This window comes from Chiloscyllium punctatum, chromosome 7 (assembly GCF_047496795.1).
Source record: "Chiloscyllium punctatum isolate Juve2018m chromosome 7, sChiPun1.3, whole genome shotgun sequence".
Taxonomy (NCBI): domain Eukaryota; kingdom Metazoa; phylum Chordata; class Chondrichthyes; order Orectolobiformes; family Hemiscylliidae; genus Chiloscyllium; species Chiloscyllium punctatum.
This window is the reverse complement of record NC_092745.1, coordinates 72,464,936-72,480,468: the sequence shown is the minus strand read 5'-3', so window position 1 is coordinate 72,480,468 and position 15,533 is coordinate 72,464,936. Positions and strand designations below refer to the sequence as shown.

The 15,533-nt window shown below is 42.8% G+C and overlaps 1 protein-coding gene across 1 annotated transcript in view; it reads right to left on the bottom strand.

Annotated features, from left to right (window-relative positions):
- Positions 1-666: 666 nt before the first annotated feature.
- The window catches only part of gorab (golgin, rab6-interacting), a 58,341-nt gene continuing 43,474 nt past the window's right edge, over positions 667-15,533 (bottom strand). Inside the window, exon 5 of the mRNA XM_072573973.1 lies at positions 667-5,548. Within this exon, the coding sequence (XP_072430074.1) occupies positions 5,128-5,548 (421 nt within the window). The 3' untranslated portion in view covers positions 667-5,127. The remainder of the gene's footprint in view (positions 5,549-15,533) is intronic.

The following is a 15,533-nucleotide window of genomic DNA, read 5'->3' as shown; positions in this document are numbered from 1 at the left end:
GATTTGACCTGTCGGGAGAGGCTGAACAGACTGGGCCTGTTTTGCCTGGAGCGCCAGAAGCTGAGGGGTGACCTTTAGAGGTTTAAAAAAAAATCATAAGAGGCATGGATAGGATAAATAGATAAAGTCTTTTCCCTGGGGTAGGGGAGTCCAGAACTAGATGGCATAGGTTTAGGGTGAGTGGGCAAAGATATAAAAGGGACCTAAGGGGCAATTTTTTCACACAGAGGGTGGTGTGTGTATATGGAATGAGCTGCCAGAGGAAGAGGTGGAGAGGTTGTACAATTTCATTATTTAAAAGGCATCTGGATGGGTTTATGAATAGGAAGGCTTTAGAGGGATATAGGCCAAGTGATGGCAAATGGACTAGATTAGGTTGGGATATCTGGTCGGCATGGACGAGCTGGACCGAAGGGTCCGTTTCCGTGCTGTACATCTCTATGACTCTATGACCTCAGTGAAATGCACCCCAGTGCAATTATAATCTTGAATTGTTGGTTTTAACTATAGAAAACCAATCAAATCAAAAAGGTTGTGTGAAAAATTAAGGGATGAAGAAAGGAAAAAATATGTTTTCTTACCTATTAACAACCACTAATTGAATTGGCACTTGATTCCAGTTCAAACCTGAAACGTATTTGCAACAGATTTTTATTTCAATTTTACAGGACCCAGAATAGGCCCTTAAAGAAGGCAACTTTAACAGTTACAAATGTAACCAGTGTTGATTTTCATTTTAAAACAACATAGTATTGACTTTGTAAAAATTATATAGAACTACTTCACATTTGCAGACCACGCTTTCTAATGCAGACAATTTATAACTGTGTCCTACTTGATTTTAAAAAATATACCTCAGTAGTTTAACCAAACTGAAAGAATAAATGGATTTTATAGAGACAACACAATTGACTTTCAGCTTCTCTCCAGATTTGGCAACTGGGCGTGGGAAAAAAACATGCAATTAGGGTGCTGTTCCTGCTTAAACACTGACTTCACTGGAAAACATACTTTTGTATGGACATTTGATAAAACATTGTTACGGAGGCTGTAAATTAGTAACCAGGTAACATGACATGGACTCCAACAATACCAAGGGATTGATTGCACTGGTGGTACTATATTCTAACCAAAATAATTAGCTTCTGAGGAAGGAACAAAATTATGCAGGTGATGGGAGGGGATACTGTATGGTTGGCAATAAAATGTTGTACGTGAATCCCAGAATAAAATACATTTTAGAATGTAAGAATCCAATAACAACAATAATCTTTTCAGATTTAATTTCACAAAATACACTTAGATGCATCAATCTTGAATCAATTAATCCACAGAGCAATGTATAAATACAAAAATACAGATTTAAAAGTGAAGCCACGAATTAACAAAGTGAATTCAAATCTAGTGTAAATCCATTATGTATACATTCTATAATCAATATTAGTGTTTGCTTCCATTGACACAATGGAAATTAACAAGAAAATAGGGGTAGATGAACAAACAAATCAAAAATTTCTCTATGTTGGTGCAGCAGTCAGTCAAAACAAACATAACATTTTTCTTAGATGTGTTGCCATTAAAGAATATAGGAATGGGCTTAATGATCTGAAAAAACTTAAAGGATGTTGTTGTTATTATACTAAGGACACAATCTTTTTGCACTTGTGAACCTAACTTATAGTATTTGCACGTCTGATTTCTGGATTAACTGATTTTTTAGCCCCCCCATTTAATTTAGCTCCCTTTGGAGTTGGTTACAGTACACGGCTTGTATAATACCCAACTTTTCTAAATTTTACAATAAACATCTACAGCTCAAGTCAAAGCCAAGTTGGTATATTTGTACAAACAGAGGAAGCTTGAGAACCTCAGCAGGCAATGTCTGTAGTGAACATACAGTTAACATTTCAAGTCCAATATTTTCAGAAGAGGTCATATTGGACTCGAAATGTTAACTCCATTTATCTCTGCACAGACCTGCCGAGCTCTCCAGCATTTTCTGTGTTTGTTTCTGATTTCCAGCATCCTCTGTATTTTGTTTTAAATTAGATGTAACTATTGCAGCAGGTTGACTGCAGCCTTGCTAACAAACTCAAAAAAAAGATAGAGGTTAAAAAATTCAGAACTACACAAAAGATAAATTATTTCATCTTTAAATACTTAAGCCATGTGGTTCTATGAAAATGTTTACTTTGAAAACCACAAAGAAAGTCAAGCAGAAGTACAAGTTAAACATAGATTAATTTAAAATTTAAAGAAAATGCCAATGATATCTCTTCATGCAAATATCTATAAAAAATGCCTAAAATTAGGCATTCTCAAAAGGCAACATTTTGACTGGTCAAATGTTAAGACATCATGGGGAAAACAAATTATATGATACACATTATAATTTAAAGAAAGTTAAAGTTACTGTGTTAGAAGAGTCGATTAAGTGTAGGAACACATATAAAGTGCCTCAAGTAAAAACGTTTAATTATCAGATCCAAAATACCTCAATTATATTGTGATCTGGCTTTCACTCAACTTAAATTTTGTCAACGGTTGAGAATGGTGTAGTGGTCTTGTACTGGAACACTAATTCAGAGGCCCATGCTAATGTTTTGGAGATATGATGGTGAAATGTGAATTCAATTAATAAATCAGAACTAATAGCTAGCCTAAAAGATGACCATGAAACCACTATCGATTGTCATACAAATCCATTCCCTCATGTCCTTTTTGGGAAGGATAATCTACCATCACCACCATAACAGCAGTCATTATCAAGACTTCAGAATTATAGCAATGTATTGACTTTTCAACTGCTAGCAACCAATGTATACTAACCCACTAGAAACAGATTAGTTGGGGGATCAACTAAGACACCAGAAATGACAATGGCACACAGTCATATTAACCTTGCAACATCCTTCACAGTAACATTGAGGAAGTTGTGCCAACATTGGGAGAGCTGTCTCACAGACTAGCTAAACAACAGCCTGACAGCTGTTCCCACAGAATCAAACCTTGCAGATAATGTCGTGGATATCACCAGAACTAACTGTGGTTATCTCCTGATCCACCCACCTGAAGGAATGACCACCATACAAGTTTTTGTGGGAATGAAGAGCTGTTTTTACAGTGAAGATACTCCCCTGTTGTGTAACACTTGCATTATAATGAATACTGTCGATTTAGAACAGTTCCTACAATTCTACACTTGGTATCCATAAAACATGGAGGGTCAACAAGTGAACTGTATTCCACTACAATCTGTAATCTCAGCCCAGTATATTGTCCACTCTGTCATTATCACCAAATCATGGGGTCTACCCTTGTTCAAAGAAGAGTGCAGCAGAGCATTTCAGGATCATCCAATGCTCCTAATGAGATGAAGCAACAGCAGAGAATGCCAAGCAGAGCTAAGGGATTCCACAACCTATGGATCAGAGTTCTGCAGTCTTAACACATCCAGTCTTGCATAACAACAGACAATTAAACATCTCACTGAAGTTCCAAAATACCCTCAATGATGGTTCAGCATATCAGAGCAAAAGATTATGCTAATCCATTTGCAACAATTGTCAGTCAGAAATGTCAAGTGGATGATCCATGTTGGCCTTCTCTCAAGGTCCCTATGTATCAGATGTTAGCCGTCAGCCGATCCATTTCACTCCGTGTGATATCAAGAAATGGGTGAAGGCACCAGACAGTGCAAAGGCTCTGGACTCTGACAACATTTAGGCATCAGTAGCGAAGATGTGAACTCTAGAAAAAGCCATTCTCCTCATCGAGCCATTCTCAAACAATTACAAAAACGATAATTAGCCAGCAATTTGGAAAATTGCCCAGGTCATGTCCAATTCAACAAAAAGCAGAATTACAACCTACCCAATTACCACCTTATCAAGTCTATTCACTATTTATGGAATGCATCATCAACGGTGCTATCAAATGGCAGTTACTCAACAGGAACTGAATGTCAGTGGGCAGGCTATGTTCTGCCAAGTTCACTCTGCTCCTAACCTTATTATACCCTTGGTGCAAATATGGTCAAAAAAAAGGGGGTTGAACACAAGGGGAAGTGAGAGTGATTTCCCCAGACATTAAAACATTACTTAATTGAGGGTAGCATCAAGGAGTCTTAGGAAAACTGAAGTCAATGGGAATTGAGGGAAACTCTTCAATGGGTAGAGTCATATCAAGCACAAAGGAGAATAGTTTTAATTGTCCACGGTAAATCACCTCAATCAGACTGGGTCAGTTCAGATTTTGGTTATTGGGGCAGAGATGATTGACAACCAGAAACTGAACTGGACTAGCATCATAAATACTGTAGCCACAGGAGGAGTATGGGGCTAAGTTTGCAACGAGTAACTCAGCTTTTGCTTCCTCAAAGTATGTCCACCATTTAGAAGGCACAAATTGAGAGAGAGAGAGAGAGAGAGAGAGAGAGAGAGAGAAAGAAAGAGAGAGAGAGAGAGAGAGAGAGAGAGAGAGAGAGAGAGAGAGAGAGAGAGAGAGAGAGAGAGAGATGGACTAAAGGCCACTAACCTAGATAAGCACAGGTCCAACTGTTTAAGCAGCTCAACAGCCTGCTTAATTAACACACCACCTAACATTTTTAACATTCATTTCATCTACTGTAATGCAAAATAGCAGTAATGTATACCATCTACAAGATGCACTGCAATAATTCAGCAAGGTTCCTTTGACAGCACCTTTGAAACCTGTGAACTTACCACCCCTAGAAGGCCAAGGGCAACAGATAGATGGGAACACCATCTGCAATTTTCCCTATAAGCCACATATCTTCCTGACAGGGAACTACATCATTATTCCTTCATTGTTGTTGGGTAAAAATCCTGAAACTCCTTTGCTGACACTACTGGTGTACCTACACATGGACCGCAGCTCTTCAAGAGGGCAGCTCTCCACACCTTAAGGTTAGTTAGGGATAGGTAATAATTACTGGCTGAGCCATAAATACTTCACAAGAAAAATACAAAAGCCTCAAATGTTTGTTTTTTTTTCAAAAAATAATTGGTAATGTGGATTAAGCTGAGGAACACTTAAGTGATTTTATATTGTGAAAACAAAAATCAATTTCATCTCAATCCATTTCTGAAGCACAAATATACACACTCAATTTGCAATCTTCTCTGATATTCTATGGTTTACGTTCTCTGACTGAGATTTATTTTGGTCCTTTGAAACTTTTTCACCTGAGATCTGTTTTTCTTCAACCTGTTTAACCACATGATTCAGTTGGTCTGCTTGAACACATTGCTGTGCTGACTCATCACTTGTGTTAACCTGATCAGTTCCCTGGAACACTGCCTGCTGCTTTAATAAACTGTCCACTTCAATCTCCAGTTCCAGCCGCTCCTCATCGGTCTCCATCTCCAATTGCTGCATCAGCTCCTCCAGTTTATTAGCCTTGCGTAATTCATTCTGTTGAATTATGGTGCACAGATGCTCAGTCAGTTGTTCCTTCAATTCATTCTTCTTGTACAGATCTAGTTTTGCTGCAACATATTCCACTTCTGCCTGATCATACCTCTTTCTGAGAGCAAGGACAGGACATATAATGAGCAAGAAGAATTTTGTTTAATGTGCGGGCCATGTATGCAAACATCATTACAAGTCATTAAAATTGTTCCTAATCAATATAATACACAACATAATTCTGAACAACTTCTTTGCATGGATCCCTTTCTGTTTTTGCTCCTCGGGAGATACCAAAATGCACCTTTGTGTCACTATCAACTAACAGCAGATACACAGTGATCTGCTGACTTACAATTTAATTTTTCTCCCAAACAAATTCATTCCTCTAACCCTTCACGTGGTGCACCAATGTTCAACTTTCATTGTGCTATACCTGGAGGGGGAAGTACCTCCAGTAGCTTTCTAGTAAGTTAGTAAGGAGCAATGTTAGTGTGAGACTACAACAGAGGAGTCAAAGGCAGAGTACACTGACTGTACTATTTGAAATGTGGTTTGAAATGAACATTTGATACAAGGGGGACAGAGGTGCACTCTTGCTACAGGGAACTATTCAAGAGAGTGGAGTGAAGTAGGAATATCATAGCAGTAGGGGACAATGTAATTAGTGGAATAATATTCTCTGCAGCCATGAAGGGCTGTTAAGAAGGCGGTGTTGCCTGCCCATTGCCAGACATTGGAACGGGAGAAGAACTTGGGTGAGGGAGGTGAGGGATACAGAAGTCATTGCTCACATTGGTACCAATAATCTCTGGATTGCCATTTAAACCAAGAACAACCTAGCATAGGATAAACAAAGTCAAGGAGTTAAATATGTGGTTCAAAGATTGGAGTGGGTGGAATGAGTTTCAGTTCTTGGGTAGTGGCACCAGTACATGGGCAGGAAGAGGTAGTTCTGATGGGATAGGCTTCTCTTGAGCCATGCTGGGAGCAGTATCCTGGCAAATTGAATAATTAGGGCTGTAGAGAGGGCTTTAAACTAAGTGGAGAAAAGAAAGTGGGGAGAACATATGCTTACGAAACAAGATGATATGCAAGAATTACTGCACAGTTATTTGGTTAATGATACCAAAAGTGTGACAGGAAGGGACAAAGTAGATAAACAGATGAACAGCAGTAAATACTCAAATGTGCATAGTATTCGGAACAGAACAGATGAACTAACAGCACAAATGCAGGCTGATAGGTATGAAACAGGGACGAAGATAGTGGTTAGCAGTGGAAGGCAGTAACATTCTAAGAATCCTCAAATTCTGGAAAAGGCCCAGAGGATTGAAAAACTGCCATTATACCTTCTCTTAAAAAAAATGAAAAGATACAAAAAAAAGTTAAGTATAGGCCAGTTAGCATGATGTCAGTTATAGGTAAAAACAATTAGAGTATATTAGAAATGATGTAACAGAAGAACATTTAGAAATACATAAAAATGATCAAGCAGAGCCAGCATGGCTTCATGAAGAGGCAGTCATGCCTGACAAAATTACTAGAATTCTTTGAGAAAGTAACGAGCAGGAAAGGGTAGCTCTGATTGTAACACATTCAGATTTTCAGAAGACAGTTGACGAGGCACTGCGTATTTTTCATAGAGGGTGGTTTGTATTTGGAATTGACAGCCAAAGGAAGTGGTAGATGCAGATACAATTACAACATTTAAAAGACATTTGGAAAGGTACATGAATAGAGGAATATGGGCCAAACAGAAGCTAATTTAGTTTGGGAAACGCAGTCAACATGGACAGGTTGGGCTGAAGGGTCTGTTTCTGTGCTGTATGACTCTCTGACACTCCTAGACTACTTAATAAAAGTAACACCCATAGTGTTGGAGGTGGTATATTAACTGGGATAGAGGATTGGCTAACTAATACAAGACAGAGTTAAGATAAGGAGGGCACTTTCATGATGACAACCTGCAACTATGGAGGGCCACAGGGATCAAGGATGGAGCAACAATTATGTACTATATATTAGGGATTTGAATGAGGAAAGTGAATGTTCTACAGCCAATTTTTCAGATGACACAAACATAGGTGGGAAGGCAAGTGATGAAGGAGGTAGGCTGCAGAGGGATACAGAGAGGTTAATAAGCAGACGAAAATTTAGCAGATGGAATATAATGCAGGAAAATCTGAGATTATGTACTTTGGCTTGGAGAATACTATTTAAATAGAGAAAGACTCTGGAAAGCTGCAGAATAGAGGGATTTGGGTGCTCTCATCCATGAATCACAAAAAGCAAGCATCCAAGTTCAGCAAGTACTATGGAAAGCAAATTTCAAAAGGGAATACAAAAGTAAAGAGGCTTTAAAAAAAAATCATAAAGGTACTAGTCAGACCACAGCTGGAATACTTGGAACAGTTTAATCCCCTTATCTAAGGAAAGATAAACTGACATTAAAAGGCAATACAGAGAAGGTTCACTAGCCGAATACCAGATATTTGGGTGGGGGTGGGGGCAGGGGGAAGAGAGAGATTATCTAATGAGGAGAGGTTTAGAAAGTTGAGTTTGTACTCACTGGGGTTGAGAAGAATGAGATACAACATTATTGAAACATACAAGACTTTTGGGGAGGGGGCAAAAATTGACACTGATGCTATAGACAGGTGGCTTCCTTTAGTGAGAGAGTCTAGGACCAGAAGGCATAATCTCAGAATAAAGGAGTCGTATATTTAAAACAGATGAGGATATTCTGCTGAGAATAGCGATCTGTGGAATTCTGTACCAGAGAGGGCTGTGAAGACTGGGTTGATAAATATCTGTAAGTTTGAGATAGACAGATTTTTAATCAGTAAGGGAATTGAGGGATCTAGGGAAAAGGCAGAAAAGTGGAGTTACGTATCATCAGATCATCCATGTCTATACATGAGTGGCAGAGCTGTTGGCCTGTACCACCCAAATCTGCTCCTGAAACTTACAGGAAGAGGAGATTGGGGGGGATAAAAAAAGAGGTATAAAGAAGTATGACATGTTATAACCGATGCAAAACTTTGAATTCTAAAACATATTCAAATAAACAACCTTTTAAAACTTAAAATGATTTGGCATGATTCATTAGGGCAATATCCTATTTTACGAATAGAAGGCACAGTTATGAAGTTTATTAAATTTTCTTTTAGGACTGCAGCTTTAGGGTAAAGAAAGAATCATATGATGTGTTCTGGAGTCTGCTTGATAATAAGCTTGGATTGTTTTGTTAGGGCTAAAAACAATGACTGCAGATGCTGGAAACCAGATTCTGGATTAGTGGTGCTGGAAGAGCACAGCAGTTCAGGCAGCATCCAAGGAGCTTCGAAATCGACGTTTTGGGCAAAAGCCCTTCATCAGGAAAGGCATTGTTTTGTTGTTGAGAGGCAGAAGAAAACACTTATGCTTAGAGACAATAAATAGTTCCCTAGAAATCATGAATAGGTCGTGTGTTTCCCAAAGTCCCAGAAATGTGTTACAGATAGCAATTTATATACTTTTTGTGATAAACTATACTTTACTTCTCAAATAAAAATTAAAAGTCACAAATGAGCATGTCTACTTACTGTATTCCCTCTTGTCATGGACACAGACATTTAAAGATCTGTTTTCTGGTTTCCCCATAAACATATGAATATCACAAAGGAATTTTGCGTTTTGTGGCTATCAGCCATCTGGGAAGTGGAGAGCAAGAAACAAAGTGCACATCTTCTAAGCAAAGAGACTGCTAATTCTTGATTTATCACACAAAATATAGGTGGGTAATCATGCTTAGATTGAAGATCAAGTTCATGAGCATTTCAACTGTAAGGTATGCCTAGAATGCAGCTGGGGGAAGAGATCTCGAAGGTATAATTTCCTTGAAAGGCAGCTCTTGCATGAAAGTTCACCTGCCTGGGTTAGTAAAAGAAAAGCAAGTCAATGGTAGCCAAGAATAATTTTAAGAGTGGTTTTTGAAGGATCAAGTTTCCACTTAAGGGGAAAGTTAAATGGGAACTCTCTTTTCTATACCTTAAAATAAGTTAAATATGAAAAGAAAATAATGTTTAGTCAATAGTATTTTTGTTATTTATTACTGCAAAAGTTTAAAATTTTACATTCTCGTAAGTGTTAAAGTTCAAATTTCTTGTTAAAAGTTGAGTTATCAATCTCTACAGAGATCATAACACAGCTCAAAATATTTCTACATGATTTGTTCTCATATCTCACCAACATAAATGTGATAATTAAGGCCAAGAACATTGTATTGTATTTCCTACAAGTTTTAAGTGTGTGTCTTTAATAAAGCTGCCCATTCACATTACTGAAATGCAAAACTCTGTTCCAATTTCCATCAAAAAATGTTCTGAAATAAATGTGGGTCATGAATCTAAGTTTGAAATCCAGATCAATTCAATAGACCTGGATTGGTGTGTTGCTGCCACCATAACTAGTTTGACAGCATATCATTTTGACCATCTGCTTTACTGATGCAAGGTATGTCTTTTTTCATAACTCCCGATTTGTGTGGTACAGATCAGTAAGATCTGTGGATTTTATCTGTGCAGTCTTTCTGAGTCAGAAGCTATTAGCTCAAGTCCCACTCCATGACGTGATAGCCACAAAAGGTGCACTGACAACTTGGCCAAACTGGGAATAACATCAAACTATAAATCCTCCCAATGTGCCTACAGCAAGCAGTAAAAGAGGATGGGTCTCCTGGGCAACCAAGCTTGATGCAAACTGGCACTCATCAAACTATGGTTTCTATTAACAGAACAGCTAAAACCCAAGAATGGAAACAAGATGTAAGTGAATGCCTTGTCTGCCACGTATGCCATGAAGTGTGAGAACTAAATGATGATCACAAACAAACAAAAATGACAATCATCTTCTCACTTAGTTAGACATTGCAGTCCAGCATAAAAAACTTATTTTCATTAAAGTTTTGAAGGTTCAACTTTATTTGTTGAATAACCTACAGCTGATTTTAGGTCACAAAAGATTGCATCAGTAACCAGGTGGACAGTACTGTAAATGCTTTTGACCAATGAGAGGCGATCCCATGCATACCGACAAATATTTAAAAGCTGAAAATGTGTTGCTGGAAAAGCGCAGCAGGTCAGGCAGCATCCAAGGAGCAGGAGAATTGACGTTTCGGGCATGAGCCCTTCTTCAGGAATGAGGAAAGTATGCCAAGCAGGCTAAGATAAAAGGTAGGGAGGAGGGACTTGGGGGACGGGCATTGGAAATGCGATAGGTGGAAGGAGGTTAAGGTGAGGATGATAGGCCAGAGTGGGGGTGGGGGTGGAGAGTTCAGGAAGATTGCAGGTTAGGAAGGCAGTGCTGAGTTGGAGGGTTGGGACTGAGACAAGGTGGGGGGAGGGGAAATGAGGAAACTGGAGAAATCTGAGTTCATCTCTTGTGGTTGGAGGGTTCCTAGGCAGAAGATGAGGCACTCTTCCTCCAGCCGTCGTGTTGCTATGGTCTGGCGATGGAGGAGTCCAAGGACCTGCATGTACTTGGTGGAGTGGGAGGGGGAGTTGAAGTGTTGAGCCACAGGGTGGTTGGGTTTGTTGGTCCGGGTGTCCCAGAGGTGTTCTCTGAAACGTTCCGCAAGTAGGCGGCCTGCCTCCCCAATATAGAGGAGGCCACATCGGGTACAGCGGATGCAGTAAATGATGTGTGTGAAGGTGCAGGTGAATTTGTGGCGGATAAGGAAGGATCCCTTGGGGCCTTGGAGGGAAGTAAGGGGGGAGGTGTGGGCACAAGTTTTGCATTTCTTGTGATTGCAGGGGAAGGTGCCAGGAGTGGAGGTTGGGTTGGTGGGGGGGTGTGGACTTGACGAGGGAGCCACGGAGGGAGTGGTCTTTTCGGAACACTGATAGGGGAGGGGAGGGAAATATATCCCTGGTGGTGAGGTCCGTTTGGAGGTGGCGGAAATGACGACGGATGATGCGATGTATATGGAAGTTGGTGAGGTGGTAGGTGAGGACCAGTGGGATTCTGTCCTGGTGGTGATTGGAGGGGCGGGGCTCAAGGGCGGAGGAGCAGGAAGTGGAGGTGATGCGGTGGAGAGCATTGTCAATCACGTCTGGGGGGAAATTGAGGTCTTTGAAGAAAGAGGCCATCTGGGTTGTTCGGTATTGGAACTGATCCTCCTGGGAGCAGATGCAGTGGAGACAAAAGGAATTGGGAATATGGGATGGTGTTTTTACAGGGGGCAGGGTGGGAGGAGGTGTTGTCTAGGTAGCTGTGGGAGGAGTCGGTCAGTTTATAGTAAATGTCCGTGTTGATTCGGTCGCCCGAGATAGAAATGGAGAGGTCTAGGAAGGGGAGGGAGGCATCTGAGACAGTCCAGGTAAATTTGAGGTCGGGGTGGAAGGTGTTGGTAAAGTGGATGAACTGTTCAACCTCCTCGTGGGAGCACGAGGCAGCACCGATACAGTCATCGGTGTAGTGGTGGAAAAGGTGGGGGGGAGGTGCCAGTATAGCTGCAGAAGATGGACTGTTCCACACATCCTACGAAGAGGCAGGCATAGCTGGGGCCCATGGCTACTCCTTTGGTTTGGAGGAAGTGGGAGGATTGGAAAGAGAAGTTGTTCAGAGTGAGGACCAGTTCAGTCAGTCGAAGGAGGGTGTCAGTGGAAGGGTACTGGTTGAAACGGCGGGAAAACAAGAAGCGGTGGGCTTTGAGTCTTTCGTGATGGGGGATGGAGGTGTACAGGGACTGGATGTCCATGGTCAAGATAAGGCGTTGGGGACCAGGGAAGCGAAAATCATGGAGGAGGTGGAGGGCGTGGGTGGTGTCCTGAATGTAGGTGGGGAGTTCTTGGACTAAGGGGGACAGGACCGTGTCGAGGTATGCAGAGATGAGTCCGGTGGGGCAGGAGCAGGCTGAGAATATGGGTCGGCCGGGGCAGTCATGTTTGTGGATTTTGGGCAGGAGGTAGAAATGGGCGGTGCGGGGTTGTGGGACTATGAGGTTGGAGGTGGTGATTGGGAGATCCCCTGAGGTGATGAGGTTATGGAATGTCTGGGAGATGATGGTTTGGTGGTGGGAGGTGGCGTCATGGTCGAGGGGGCAGTCGAAGGAGGTCTCTGTGAGCTGGCGTTTAGCCTCAGCGGTGTAAAGGTCGGTGCGCCAAATTAGTAACGTGCCTCCCTTGTCTGCCGGTTTGATAGTGAGGTTGGGGTTGGAACGGAGGGAGTGGAGGGCTGCACGTTCCGAGGGTGAGGGGGTGGAGAGGTTGAGGCGGTTAATGTCGCGGCGGCATTGATCTCTTCATAGCCAACTTCATAACCCCAAACATACTATCAAACCGGCAGTCAAGGGAGGCGCGGTAGCAGTTTGGTGCACTGATCCTTACACCTGAGGCAAAATGCCAGCTCACAGACACATCCTCCTACTGCCCCCTTGACCATGACCCCATCTCCTACCACCAAACCATCATCTCCCAGACATTCCATAACCTCATCACCTCAGGGGATCTCCCAATCACCACCTCCAACCTCATAGTCCCACAACCCCGCACCGCCCATTTCTACCTCGGGCCCAAAATCCACAAACCTGACTGCCCTGGCTGACCCATTGTCTCAGCCTGCTCCTGCCCCACCGAACTCATCTCTGCATACCTCGACACGGTCCTGTCCCCCTTAGTCCAAGAACTCCCCACCTATGTTTGGGAAACCACCCACACTCTCCACCTCCTCCATGATATTCGCTTCCCCGGTCCCCAACGCCTTATCTTCACCATGGACATCCTGTCCCTTTACACCTCCATCCCCCATCACGAAAGACTCAAAGCCCACCGCTTCTTGTTTTCCCGCCGTTTCAACCAGTACCCTTCCACTGACACCCTCCTTTGACTGACTGAACTGGTCCTCACTCTGAACAACTTCTCTTTCCAATCCTCCCACTTCCTCCAAACCAAAGGAGTAGCCATGGGCACCCGCATGGGCCCCAGCTATGTCTGCCTCTTCGTAGGATATGTGGAACAGTCCATCTTCCGCAGCTACACTGGCACCAGCCCGCATCTTTTCCTCCGCTACATCGACGACTGTATCGGCGCTGCCTCGTGCTCCCACGAGGAGGTTGAACAGTTCATCCACTTTACCAACACCTTCCACCCCGACCTCAAATTTACCTGGACCGTCTCAGACTCCTCCTCCCCTTCCTAGACCTTTCCATTTCCATTGACCAAATTGACACAGACATTTACTATAAACTGACCGACTCCCACAGCTACCTAGACTACACCTCCTCCCACCCTGCCCCCTGTAAAAACACCATCCCATATTCCCAATTTCTTTGTCTCCGCCACATCTGCTCCCAGGAGGATCAGTTCCAATACCGAACAACCCAGATGGCCTCCTTCTTCAAAGACTGCAATTTCCCCCCAGACGTGGTCAACGATGCTCTCCACCGCATCTCCTCCACTTCCTGCTCCTCCGCCCTTGAGCCCCGCCCCTTCAATCACCACCAGGACAGAACCCCACTGGTCCTCACCTATCACCCCACTAATCTCCACATACAGCGCATCATCTGTCATCATTTCCGCCACCTCCAAACGGACCTCACCACCAGGGATATATTTCCCTCCCCTCCCCTATCAGCGTTCCGAAAAGACCACTCCCTCCGTGACTCCCACGTCAGGTCCACACCCCCTACCAACCCAACCTCCACTCCCGGCACCTTCCCCTGCAATCGCAAGAAATGAAAAACTTGCGCCCACACCTCCCCCCTTACTTCCCTCCAAGGCCCCAAGGGATCCTTCCATATCCACCACAAATTCACCTGTACCTTCACACACATCATCCATTGCATCCGCTGCACCCGATGTGGCCTCCTCTATATTGGGCAGACAGGCCAACTACTTGCGGAACGTTTCAGAGAACACCTCTGGGACACCCGGACCAACAAACCCAACCACCCTGTGGCTCAACACTTCAACTCCCCCTCCCACTCCACCAAGTACATGCAAGTCCTTGGACTCCTCCATCGCCAGACCATAGCAACACGACAGCTGGAGGAAGAGCGCCTCATCTTCCGCCTAGGAACCCTCCAACCACAAGAGATGAACTCAGATTTCTCCAGTTTCCTCATTTCCCCTCCCCCCACCTTGTCTCAGTCCCAACCCTCCAACTCAGCACCACCTTCCTAACCTGCAATCTTCTTCCTGACCTCTCCGCCCCCACCTGCATTCCAGCCAATCACCCTCACCTTAACCTCCTTCCACCTATTACATTTCCAACGCCCCTCCCCCAAGTCCAACCTCCCTACCTTTTATCTTAGCCTGCTTGGCACACTTTCCTCATTCCTGAAGAAGGTCTCTTGCCTGAAACGTCGATTCTCCTGCTCCTTGGATGCTGCCTGACCTGCTGGGCTTTTCCAGCAACACATTTTCAGCTCTAATCTCCAGCATCTGCAGTCCTCACTTTCTCCTACAAATATTTAAAAGGCGTACACAGGGTACAGAATTCATTGGTTAGGGAGTCTAGAAACAAGGACACAATTTAAAAAGAAGGGAATGTCAGTTAGGTTCGAGGTGAAGACATTTTAAAAAAACTCAGAGGGTTGAGAATTCTTGGAATACTCTACCTCAGAGGGCTGTGGAAACAGAGTCTTTGAGTATGTTTAAGTTACAGATGAACAGATTTCTGATTACCAGTAGTGTACAATATTATTGGGATCAGTTGGGAAAAGACACTAAAATGTTTAATCAGTCAAAATTGTACTAAATGGTGGGGCAGACTTGATAGGAACAGGCTTATGCCATTAGGCCCATGTTCTTCTCCCCACTCAAACCCAACGTCTTCTGAAATGGAAGATGTTCAACTCTAACTTGATAACTTAACCTACTAAAAAGGGGTAGCAATCTTTCTTGTGAAGTCTTTTGTCAGAGACTGAGAAACTGACAATTCCTGTCTGAACTATGTACCACCGATGAATGTTAAACCAAGTTGGTTCAAAGACTATCAGTGACTTAATCATCTTGAAACTTCCCTCCAGTCTCCAGTTTTGGATTCTGTTCACCCTGCAAAGTTCTCTTTCACCTCCCTCCAAGAATTCATTAACAGGACTGTCCTGAGAGAATAATTGA